This window comes from Protopterus annectens, chromosome 2.part1 (assembly GCF_019279795.1).
Source record: "Protopterus annectens isolate FY-2018-M chromosome 2.part1, PAN1.0, whole genome shotgun sequence".
NCBI classification, from domain to species: domain Eukaryota; kingdom Metazoa; phylum Chordata; order Ceratodontiformes; family Protopteridae; genus Protopterus; species Protopterus annectens.
The window spans coordinates 104,763,322-104,776,683 of NC_056729.1; the positions used below are offsets into that span (position 1 = coordinate 104,763,322).

General features: G+C 39.9%; 1 protein-coding gene across 12 annotated transcripts in view; it reads left to right on the top strand.

Annotated features, from left to right (window-relative positions):
- The window catches only part of RAPGEF2 (Rap guanine nucleotide exchange factor 2), a 2,418,607-nt gene that overhangs the window by 1,975,415 nt on the left and 429,830 nt on the right, over positions 1-13,362 (top strand). For all 12 annotated transcript variants that reach the window (XM_044062055.1, XM_044062064.1, XM_044062056.1 and 9 more), the window contains one exon: positions 11,798-11,906. In XM_044062055.1, coding sequence (XP_043917990.1) covers positions 11,798-11,906 — 109 coding nt within the window. The remainder of the gene's footprint in view (positions 1-11,797; positions 11,907-13,362) is intronic.

The following is a 13,362-nucleotide window of genomic DNA, read 5'->3' on the forward strand; positions in this document are numbered from 1 at the left end:
TGGAGTCGTCAGCATATTGGATACAGCTAACATTTGGGATGGCAGTATACAAGTCTTTAATGAAGATGGAAAACAACAGGGGCCCTAGTATGGAGCCTTGTGGTACTCCAAGGGTGTTGGATAGTATGTTAGAAAGCTTGTTCTGCCAAAGAACAGCCTGCTATCTTCCATTGAGGTAGGATTTAAACCATTGAAGGGCTTTAGAATCTAGACAGAAAGTTTGCAGGGTGTGTATTAAAAGTTGGTGGTCAACCATGTCTAATGCCTTGGAAAGATCCAAGAAGAGGACTGAGGATATGTGATTATTGTTATGGTTATTGTTTATTTTATTGGTAAAAGCTAGTAGGGCTGAAGTAGTGCTGTGGTGTGGATGGAAGCCGTGTTGGGTATCTGTCATGAGGTGATTCTGGATTAGGTGGTGCATGAGTTGTCTGAGCTAGGAGGTAATTGGCTAGCTAGGGCTTGAATTGTCTCAGTAAAGAAACATAAAACTATCTGAAACATCATCTGGGGGTTTATCAATGGTAGCAGCGGGGATAGGGGTAGATATTTTTCCAGGATGAAGTAGATTATTCAGACCTGCCCAGAACTGCTGAGGATTGTTTTGGTTTGCTGTCTGTAAATTACAATAGTATTGTTTTTTGTCTTGTAAAATGGATTTTTAGTTTCATTCCTAGCTTGCCTGTATTTAACTTGATCTTGGGGGTCTTTAGTTGAGCGCCACAAAGCCCAAAATTTGTTTCTACTGGTAATTTTGAGTCTAGACTCTTTAGAAAGCCATGGTGCAGTTTTTGCTTTTGTTCTCTTTGAATGGGCAGGTGTATGCAAATTAAGGATTTCAAGAGGTTTGTTGTTAAAATATACAACTGCCTCCTCTAAGGGAAGGTGTTTTAGAATAGACCAGTTACATGAGTTAAGTTCCTATTGGAATTTGGCAGGGTCAAAGTCTTTTTTTTTTTTGCTTCTGACTTTTTTCAGTAAGGGTTGTTTGGGATTAATGGCTTTTTGCTTAATTATATAAGTGAGAAGGTGGTCGCTTGGGTCACTAGGGAGGGTACCAGTGTAGTACAGTTGGGGGTTACTATTTATAAAGTACCCAGTCGAGTATGCTTTATTTGTGGTTGGGTTTACCTAGTCTGGTAGGGGTAGTTAAGATGTGTATAAATGCATGCAGGTTAATATGGATAGATGGGGATTCTGGGGAACAGGTGCCCTAGTCTATGTTAAAATCTCCAAGTAGTTGAGTTTCTTGGGGGGTGACATGATAGCCAGTGTAGGATATCTTCATGTGTGGCTATATTGTTACCTGGGGGAATATAGATGCAGATGATCTTAATGCATTTACTTTTGTTAAGTTGCAATCTAGTGGCAAGAATTTCGGAGTTATTAATCTGAGGTGGTTGTGTAACATCTATGGTTACATTCAACTTAGATTTGTAGAGTGTAGCTACCCCACCCCCTTCCTGGAAACACGATCCAGCCTGTGCATGTTATACCCAGGTGATAACACTTTATTGTCAGTAGTTAGGTTTAACCAGGTTTCAGACAGACAGAGAATCTCAGGGGGGTGGACAGCCAGGAGTGCATGCAGTTCATGTACCTTGTTATTAATGCTTCTAATATTGAGATGACAGGCCAGGAGAGAGTTAGTTGGTTTATTGATTGTAGTTTTATAGCTTTAGTTACACATAGAGGGGGTGTATATATCAGAAGTGGATGGTTCAGGGTTGGAGTGAATATCACCACCAAGTATTAGGCTAGGTGCGTACTTAGTGATAAGCTTCAGGAGTTTGTTGTCTTTCCCCCAAGGAGGGATACCAGAGTCTCCGCATTGCTTAACCTCAGTACTCTTCATAGGTTCATAGGTTCATAGGTTCATACTAGGCTATCTGGCTTAGGCCACCCCTTTAGTATGGGGAACTATACCATTTTTTTTTTCTGTGCCTCTGTCGCAGTGACACTGAGGGTAATCCCTGGGTATATCTGCTCGATCCCATCCATTGGTCAAGATTTCTCTTGAACAAGGCCAGCGGTGCTCTGCCTCACATGTTTTGTTCCACAGCATAGGGAGTCTTTGGGTGATGAATCTATAGGTTTAAGTCTCCCCTTGTGGCTCTGATGGATCTAGATTTTTGAGGTGAAGCATATTCATCAAATCTGGGTTTGACATGGCCTTGTATGTTAGGCAAAGGTCACCTCTGAGCAGCGGATGGCGACTGAATAGAGCTGGAGTTCTTTCAGTCGGGCAGCATAGGACAGATTTTTGAGACCCTTTATCCTTTTGGTGAGGAACTTTGTGGCCTCTCCAGCTGCTGCAAGTGTCGGGTCAGATACATTCCGAATGGGGCATTGTACTCAATCATTGGTCTGATGAGTGATGAGTAAAGGGAGACTATGACCTCCCTTGATCTAGATGAGAATCCCTTCATGATAAGGTGGGCAATGTAGAAGGTCTTCCTAACTACTTTTTAGCTAATGGTGTCGAATGACAGACTACTATCAACCTGGGTCCCCAGGTCCCTGATAACTTCTTCTGTGCTCAGTGGATTGCCACCTATTTGGTAGCTAGGGGTAACCTTGTTTTTTGGCATTTAACTTTGCACCAGTTATCCGTTTCTGTGAGACCCTTCTGAAGGATATCTGTGTCAGATGTGTTTGCAGTCATCTGCAAACTTTGTCATAACCCTCCTGTCCAGGACTGAGCCCTGTGGGACACCACTTGTGACAGGCTTTGAGTCTGTCATGGCGCCAGCAGCTCTGACCCTGTGGCTTCTGTCACTCAGCCAGTTTGCTACCCATCTTGTGATGTATGGGTTGACATTTAAGCTGATGAGTTTTTCAATGATACCCGAAATGGGTATTGTGTATCAGGCCTTAGCCAGATCGTAGGTAGGCTGAATGGACAGCCATTCCCTCATCAATGGCTTTGGTTACTGTGTTGGAAAAGGCAACCCAGTTTTAAAGGGATGGTCTGCCTTTGACAAAGCCAAACTGGGTTTGATCCAAAGTCTGCAAATTCCTATGTCTTTATTTTATGGGTCCATTATGATCCTCTCCATGGCTTTGCAGATAAGGCTTGTCAAGCTAATGGGCGGTAATTTCAGGGTCGGGTGGAGGCACGCTTTTGTGAAGTGGTACCACAGTTGCAGTGCGCCACTCCTGGAGTATCCAGAGGTAAGACTTTGATTAAACAGCTGTCCTAGCTGTGGGTTTAATTCCTCATTGAGTTCATGGAGCACACAGGGGACACCATCAGGTCCCATGGATGCTGTGTTTTTGCTTTGAGAGAGCAGTTCTCACTTGGGCTGGAGATGTTTGGGGGCTGCAAATGTTTTTGGTATAGATATCTCTCCGTTTGCACTGAACCTGTCAGCCAGTATGTTGGCAATGTCTGTAGGATCAGTAATCTTCACATCATTTTGAACTAGCTGAGCATATCTGGGAGTTTCCTCCCAGGTTTCTATAGCTAAAGAAGGCCTTATGATTGTCTTTTGAGTCTTTAGCTATTTTTCTCTCTATTTGCTTTGGATGATTTTATGAGAGCTCTTAGTTTTTACTTATAGTGATCAAGGGTGTCTTACCTTTTAAGGATTTTGCTCTATCTTGTAGTAGCTTCCTCCTTTTGTTGTAGAGTTTGTTTATGGCTGGGGTCCACCAGACTGGATGCCCTTTGGTACAAAGAGTCTTTGCTGCAGGTGCTGGTAGAAGGCATTTGTAAGTGATTCATGTTCCATGGCATTTGAGTTTATGAATTTGCACCTGGATGGTCTCCGATGCATCGTGCGTTGCCACCAGTCTTGACCCTCCTTTCTTGGTATTGTCCAGATTTTGGGGCGGAAATCCATTGAAAGGTAAAACTGATAAGCGCCCGGGGCGTGCTCTTGCGGAGCGGAGTTTCTGTCACAGCACAGACATCGATGTTTTATACTGAGAAAGAGAAGGGCCTCTCGCGCATTTTGAGATTGAGACTTCTGGCATTGGGCAGCATTACCATTACCCTTTTTTGTGACATTTCACTTCCCCTTGGACTTTTGGTCAGTGATGTGCTGTTAGAAATTGGAGGTCACTGCTGCCACCATGGACTTAGAAGTGGACTTGAACTTAGAGGTCTTAGGTTTGTTTTTTTAATTGCTTACCACGTGTTTCCCATTACTACTAAATTTACATTATAGGACCTTCTGCTCATCTTTGCCACGTTTTGGGTGAACAGGAAATCTTTATGGTTTTGGTAGCGGGACTAAATTGCTTGGTTGTACCAGCAACAATCCCAAACTGAGCAACATGATCTGACAGCTGCATACCTGAAAGTTAACAGCTCTGGAATCCAGGCTACGCTGATTATCAGGTGATGTACTTGATGGCTGTTCAATAGTGTCTGTCTTAAATCATCTGACAGGCTTTCTTTTGCCTAACTTGCTAGAGTCCTTTGAAATCAGCTACCTTACCTGATTCAGGAAGAAAATGTTTAATTTATTGCTTGTGGTCAGTGCAGATTTTGTTTTGATATTTCTGGATTCAGTATTCTTCATGATTTCTTGTCATGGTGTCAAGCCCCTGACATGAGGTAGGAATGGTGGTGATAGGGCTTACTTCTGAAAAAGTTTATAGTACAGCAATTTTGAGTTAAGTTTTTTTTTCCTCTCTCTTTTTCCCCATCCCTGAAAAGTCTCAGGTTGTTGTTCTTGACTTCCACAGTCCCTATGTCCTTGAATCCCCTGTTCTTTCAGGGTCACCCAGATATCATCCTTTACTGGGTGGTGGGTGGGCTCCCTGACTTCCCTGTCAGCCAGACTTAATAGTACTGTTTCTGGGGCACGTGAAATGAAAGATCTAGTGGGGAGCAATGAGCAGAGAGCTTGGGAGATTTCACATTTTTTTGGAGGCTGATCAGTTACCCTAACTGTGAAGGTGGTTAGTACAGTGATGTCAGGGCTTTGTTGTTACCCACTTATTTAACCTGATATGCCCTGCAAGATATCTGGTCTCTACCAGAGGTTTGTCCAGGCATTGTGTTTTTCCTATCACCCCCCCCCCCTCCAAAATTGAAAACCTGCCTAATGGCCACTTCATTCTAATTTCAGCCAGCCCTACTGGGCGCTCAAGTCTGTTCCCATACTCAGGTTGACAGTGGTGCCGATGCCCTAGCTTGTGAATTTCAGATTAACATTTACAAACAGAAGCTGTTTTTATAATTTGTATGATTGAATTTGCTCTGATATTAATATGGCTATGTTTGTTTCTAATCGCATGAGCAACTATATTTCAAGCTGTGGTAAAATATCTACCATCATGTGTTGTAGGTGATTCTGGATATGCCCTGAATCTGAGTTAAAATGTGGGTTCACAGTGGCACTGTAGTATAAATAGTTTGAATGCCTGAGATACACAGCTTATAGAAGAAGCAAAGGTGGTGAAGCTAGGTTGAGATGTAATGATGCTTTATTGAAGGGAACATGTTAAATTAGAAGTGAAAATGAAGCACTGTGGATTACAGCAAGAATGACAGCACAGTCTGGTTGTATGTAATACCCATTTTCATGGGAAGGGACAATATAAGAAAATAATTGACTGCACCATAGGATGATAGAGGTTAAGCATTGTTTTTGTGGGACTTTAATATGCATGGTGTTAATTTGAGCATATTGGCTGTAGGCATCAATCCTCCAACAGCTGGTGATGGTTTTGTATCTGGTACTGGGATGGAGATTGAGGGTCCTGTTTGTGAAAAAGAGATTAGACAGTTTAATTCACTCTCAGCTCTGTAAGAAATCAAAAGATCAGAGTTAATCAGAGTACTGGATCAAAATGAGGATGTTGAATTGACCTGCTTTGATTTTTAGCAGGACATTTAACACATCACCAAAAAACACCACAAACTGCTGAAAACCAGAACACAAAACTCCACAGCAACGGAAATAACAGCACAGACTAAAACTTATTTGTACTTTAATAAATCTGATTCTGGTACCTCGGTATTCGCCTTCAATGGAATGAATTACAACTCAGACATAGTCCTATAAGTACCATCTTGAATTAACATTAATTGAAATCAATTAACAATGAATAAATATTTAATTAACAATGAATATTTGAATTATAAAGTCACAAATACTGAAAAACCTCTGTTGGACAACCTTATAACATGTAATATAATAATTTTACAATACCAAACACCAAATATTCAGTATCATATTCAAAAAACTCTTATATTTCCAGATTTAAACCATTAGGACAGAGTGTATTATAATTAATAATATATCTTGATTCCATCTCTAATAACCTCTTCAGAAAACTCTTATTAAAGTAAAAATAAGTTTTAGTCTGTGCTGTTATTTCCATTTAACACATCACACAGAAGGTTAGTGAATTAAGTTTACAAAAATAATTAAATAACACTGAGTGAGTCCTTTGATAGTGGCATTGGAAAAAACTTTAGACATTTCAGTGGAAAGGCCTCAAAGCTATCCATATGCAAGTAAGACAGTTCGAATAAGACACATTTGATTAAATTGCAGTTTTCAGACATTTGCTTAAATTCCTCCATTAACATAGTATGGTTGCCACATCCTCTGGGTTTCTAACTTTAAGGTTCAGTGACCTTGGACTTGTGTATAATATGTAGTAGCCCCTTGCAGGGAGTTGCAGCCTTCCAAAATTTAAAAAAAAAAAGTATTTCTTTATGGAATTGACTTTTATTTTTTGTCAGGATTAGTTAAATAGATAATCTGACAGTTTATATGCCTAATCTAAATCCTTAGATTCTAGTGAGTGCTGTCCTTCCAAAAGGACTAAGAACAAAATGAGACAGCTGGACGGTAAATGATGAATGACTCTGGGAAGATACAAGGGAAGTGTTTTATTGCATACTTGAAGGTAGTTAACTGGAAGCCTTCTTGAAAAGAAATGAAGCCAAAGACCGTTCAAGGATCCATGGGATAGTCATAAGACAAAATGTGAGACATTAGACAAGTTGTTTAAATGGGATCTGCAGCTTAATAAAGTGAGTGTGGTTATAGTAGATAATTCTTGTTAACAAGTGTATTGTTGAACTGAGAAAAATTGAAAATGGCTGAACTTTTTGCAGATGTCACTGGAAGTACCTTGCATGATGTACTACTTAAACGAGTTGTTTGTTACTGCTGAAAGATAGCCGCTTGTTTTTTTTTTTTTACTGTTCTTTTAATCCTGGCTACCATGTTCTAACTGTAATGGATTCACTTTTAGTTAAAAGGATACGGTTATAGCTTATATTTAATAATTTACATTGTTTTACCCTAATTCTATAGGTAAGTATAGTCTCTGTGTTTTAGATAGTTGAGCTATTTTGCAATTAGATGATTGCTCTGTGCTTTTGACCTATGCATTGTTGTTTTTTATAATCCTGTTGCTGATGTTTATTATTTGAACAAGAGCTTTTGACCTATTGTCAGGACAGGAGTTGTCTATTCCTGGTGATGATGATTTATATTTGACCAAGTTAATTAGTACTGTGAAATCTGTACTGCTAATGAAACGTCTCTCTTGCCTTACCTACTGTTAATTTTAACATTCTTCTCACTTTATTTTTATTTCTGTCCAGCTCTTCAAACCTTTTATACTCACTTTTTCCACTCCCGGCTGTGCCCTATTGGACTCCAAAGACCAGCTATATCCACCTACCTAAACCTGCCTGGGTATTTCCTCACCTGGGTAATCTAAACGCCCTTGGACTAGAAGCCACAGTAACTAATATTGTATGTCACAAAGTAATTTTGATTTTCTTTTACCTACTTTATGTATATACTAGGCCACTGGTGTGCTAGATAAACTGCCAGATCTGCCAGCAGCCATACCCCCCACCATCCTGTTTTACTACTATTGTACTCCACTGTCTGTCTCTACGATACTGCAGCCCCCTACCTTTATTGTAATACCCCTCCAACCTCTCCCTTTTCCATTACTTTTCTTTTCTATTTACATCCAACTGCTGCGATCTCTTTACAGGGTAATTACAGACACTGGCCACTAGATGGCAGTCTTTACCCACCTCTAATTTCACTTTAGTTTCTCTTCCTACCCCTTACTTTAAACCTTTTACGCTTGTTGCACTCTTCTCCTTTACTGTCGTCTTCTACAATCCTTTTAAACCTTGTACACATCTCCTCCCATAGTCCTTATAAACCCTTTACCTAGCCCTCCTTCTCCACCTCCACTACTCCTAGGCTAACCCTTACGCTCCCAGGTTTCCCTCTCTTTTAATTCCCCCTTCCTCAGACTCACAACTTCTGCCTTTTTACTTTCTGCCTCCTGTTCTTACCTACTACCTTACTAATTGTTTTTTTTTCTCACTGCTTTCACCTTACTTGGGTCTCCAAGTATCCCTCTTTAATGAGCTTCCATCACTAGACACCAAATCTGAAATACTGTCTACTAAACTCCAAATCAACAACACCACATCTATCTACCTAATTTGTATGCATCTTCCCCCTGGTAACGATACTAATACTCTTGAAAACTTACTTAATTTCCTCTCTACCCAACTACCCTAGGAAACCATTATACTGGGTGACTTCAACATAGACTGGTTAACCTGTAGTTCCAAGAACCCTACTAACCACATAAATCTCTATGGATTCTCTCAATTAATAAACACTCCTACTAGAATCCACAAACCTAACAGGAAAAAATCTACTCTTGACTGGATCCTTATTAATAACCACCCTAGCAATTATACTCCAGGAACCCTTCCCGATAATATTGGCGACCATATGCTTACTTACATTCTTAGACAAAAATTTCATATCCCAACTACTCATAAACTCAAAACTTCCCGCTCAAAAAAATTCTTTCATCCTGATAGTTTCCTCAACGAATTGCAACCATGTGGCTGGTCACCACTGGCCCATCTTGAAGTTGATGAGGCTGTGACCTACTTCTACACTAACTTTCTTCAAATCCTAGACTACCACGCACCTTATCACTCTACTAGAATAAGAACCAAATCTGCCCCATGGCTAAGAAAACAAACTAAGCAAAAGATGCTCCTCAGAAACAAAATCTGGGCTAAATGGAGAACTACCAAATGTCCATCTGATCACCTCTTCTTTAAACAGTTAAGAAATGCCACCAAGAAGGATACTCTTAGAGACAAAAAAGACTTCTACCTTCACCTCCAACAAACCAGTCAACAAACTCCACAAAAATTTTGGTCAGGAATAAACAAACTTCTTCAGCCAGGACACTCGACTACTCCGGCCTCATTAGGTTTCAACCATAATAATTCCAACCAGATCCCTGTTGCCTTTAATAAATACTTTACAGAAGCCATTCAAACCCTAGCCAATTCTTTACCTCCATCTGCTGCTTCCCCACCAAATACCTCCAAGACTTTGTCTCCTACCTTTCATATACAACCTGTTCCTACATCTCTTATTTTTAAGCTACTTAAACTGAAACCTTGCACCCCATCTGCCGACCGACTCCCATCTGAATACCTACAAATTGCCGCAAAAGCTAAAGACTACCGCATATCTATACTTATTAACAGAACTATCTCTGAAGGCAAAATCCCTACCATATGGAAGGTGTCTCACGTCATCCCTCTACACAAAGGTGGATCTTCTATTGAGCTTTCTAACTTTCGCCCTATTGCCTTACTCTCCCCATTAGCTAAGATAATGGAAAAATGTATTCAGAAACAACTACTCAACCACCTACTACAAAATAACCTACTAGCCAACTGCCAACATTGCTTCAGACCATTCCACAGCACGACGACTACCCTGCTATCCTTCACTGACTCTATAAACAAAAATCGTAACAATAACTCCTTTTCCTCTGCGCTGTTTATAGACCTGTCAAAAGCCTTTGGATATGGTTAACCATAACGTACTTCTAGACAAACTAAAGTACCATTCTGTTGATCCACAAGCATTACAATGGTTTAGGTGTTATCTTCAAAACAGACAGCAAGCAGTACTTTGGGATAACAATCTGTCGTCTTTACTCCCATTAAACATTGGAGTCCCACAAGGCTCTATCTTAGGTCCCCTTCTTTTTTCCTTATTTATTAACGACCACCACATGAACATACCTCAAGCCACCTGCATTTAATATGCAGATGACTCAACCTTAATCTGTACTGCCAAAAACGTAGCCTCCCTCCAGTCCCTCACCCAAACTTTTTTCCAAAATGTTGAAAACTGGTTTATGCAACACTGCCTCCTCCTTAATCTCAAAAAAAACCCAAAACTACTGCTTTTTACTCCAACCCATAAATCATCCACACCATTCTTCTCTATAACCTTTAACAATGCTACCAACATAACCCCAGATACTACCACCCGCCTACTAGGTGTTACAATAGACAATCGTCTTAACTATGATGACCATATTAACGCCACCATAAAGTCTGTTAACAAAAAACTTGGTACTCTGTATAGAATTAAACCCTTCCTTACCCCCTCAGCCAGGAAAACTATTGCCCAGACCCACCTCATTTCTACCCTTTTCTATGCCTCTGCTATATATACTAACCTATTAAAAAAACATCTCCAGACTATTTACCTGTTATAATAGCATAGCTAGTTTCATTACATGCACTCCCTTTAAAACTCACCACTGTCTTAACCTCAAACAACTAGTATGGCTAGAATTGCGGAACCATATACTCTGTCAACAGTTACTTATCACTCAAAAGATCCTATACCACCCCAATAATACCCCTATCCTCACTAATCTGATTTAACCATATAAAAATCTATCTACACTACGTTCTGCTAATAAACTCCAGGTCTCCTCGATTAAATCTAACAACAAAGCTGGTGACTCACTTTTCTCAAACACTACAGGTAAAAACTGGAATCAGCTCCCTCCTGAACTATCTAACCTAGCTTCTACTTCTCTATTCAAAAAACATATTAAAGAACATCTTAAAACTCAGTGGCTTTGTCCTTGTGCTAACCCAGACTGAAATCTATTTCCCCTCCTACTCATACCCCTTTCCCCACTCCCCTAACTTAGACCTCCAGCCTAGGCCTCCAAATCTTGTTACTTTTTTTTCATAGTAAGAGGATACATTATAAGGACTTTACTCTGTTGTGCTCATACCCACTTTGTGTTTAGTATACCTGTCTTGTTTTACTTAGTTTAACTTTTAGCATAATGTCTATATTCTATATTTATATTACTATATTGTTTGCTTTTAACCAGTGCTACCAATGTACTGTTTCATACATGTCTTTGTTATATATTGTTAACTTTGTTTGCTGTTCATGCTTGGAGCTTTTCTCCCAGGGCCTCTACTGAAAATGGGCATATATCCAGTTAGACTAGCCCGGTCAACAAATGTAAAGTAAAAAAAATAAATAAAAAATAAAATAAATGTATGAAAGTTGGCAGTTGTTGGACCCCAGATAGTACTGCCGGCAAACAAAAAAAAAAACCTTGATGAGGGTCACTTTTCGTTATGTGGTAATGGTTGTTTGACACCCTTCAGGCTGTTTTTCTGACACTTACTGTTATGACAAAAGGACCTTGGGTAGTGGCTTGTTTGGTGACTGTCCACAGGGTGCCTTGACTGCTGTTATGTATTTATTTTGCACCAGAGCTTTGGTTTTAAAATATGGCAGCAATTCCTCACATGCTGTTTGATTAAATGAAAATGTGTTCACCCTAGAAGTAGGATGCCTTGATCTCTGCTGTGTATCTGAGTTATCCCCAATGAGCTGTTCTTTAGATAAAATGAAAATGTGTTTATATTTCCGAGCATGATGTCTTTGTATAATGTGCTGATACAGTGTTGTATGCTTGCCTTTAGATACTAGAAGTTAATGGGCAGAACTTTGAGAATATTCAACTTTCGAATGCCATTGAAATTCTGAAGAACAATACTCATTTATCTATCACTGTGAAAACCAACCTTTTCGGTAAGTTACTTGTGCCGTTTTCCATTTACTGATATACTGGCTAATTTAAGTTAATAATACTCGCTTGATTTTAATGTTATATTACAATTAAAGTGGAAAACAGTACATTAATTGATAAAATTCATACAGAATCTAATACCCTGAAGACAAGCTCAAATAGTCTGCATGAGAAAATATTGTAAGGCTCCCCAGTATTACTACTACTACTTCTTTTGGCTTTTCCCAGTTAGGGGTCGCCACAGGGGATCACCTGTCCGCTCATGATTGGCAGTGGAGTTTTACAGTGTCGAGTTGCCAGCCCGGCACCCAACCTTCCACAGAAGGCACACACACACGCACTCACACCTAGGGACAATTTAGAGTGTCCAACCACCTACAACATGTCTTTGGGATGTGGGAGGAAACTGGAGCACCCGGAGGAAACCCACACGACCACAGGGAGGACATGCAGACTCTGCACAGAAGGCACCCCAGCCGAGGATCGAACTGGAGAACCTCTTGCTGTGAGGCGGCAATGATAACCACTGCACCACCGTGGCCGCCTCTAAAATATAAATTACATCTGTTTATACCAAGGATTAATGTATAGTGTGGCAAAACTAAACTAATACCATGTTATCCAACAGAAGATGGTGTGAAATTAGCAGGAGTATCAATAGAGGGGAGCCAATGTGCTTATTCTGATAGTAGGTAGTTCACAAATTTCAGCCACAAGCGCACCATGTAGGGGTGGGTCCCAGAAATACAGTTTATACAGACACCGACTCTGGGAAAGGGTTTCAATTCCACCAAAGTGTGTGTTTGCACTCCAGCTGATTTGGTGTAATTAAACATGCAGTTCAGACTTGGCATTGAGGACATTGCAAAGTACTTACAGTTAAGAGCATTAAAAAAATTCCCTAGTCATGCACGTGATGTCCGCAGTCCTTGACTATTATATCTTCCCTTCGGCATCTTTAAGTGTCAATGAAAGAGGAGAAATAAATGAGTAGGTAGTTGCCTTGAGAAAAGATTGATGGTTGTGAAGAGGGTAGGAGTCAAATTGGAGAAGAAAATGTATTTTTGTCCATGCCCTAACATCTCATTCTTAGTTGTGGAAATAATGAAATAGTATGTTTTAGTATAGTATTAGTAACTATTTTAATACCCAGAACACAGGAAGAGTTAGAGGGCTTTCTTGCTCTAGGGATCTAAATGGCAAACTGTAAAGTTTTAAAAATCCTGAATTACCTCACTTTCCTAAGACTTTTGGTGCAGATTAGCATTGGAGTGGCTATTTCAGATAAAACTTTCAAAGGCTTCTATATATTTTTGAGATGTGCAAGGCAATTAGACATTGTCAGATACATGGTCTAACCATCTGTAGTCTTAAAACTGGATGTAGGTTAGTAGATATTGCCTACATCATCTTGTCAAGCTAGAGTTAATGTCACTGACTAAGTACTAACTTAAGGAT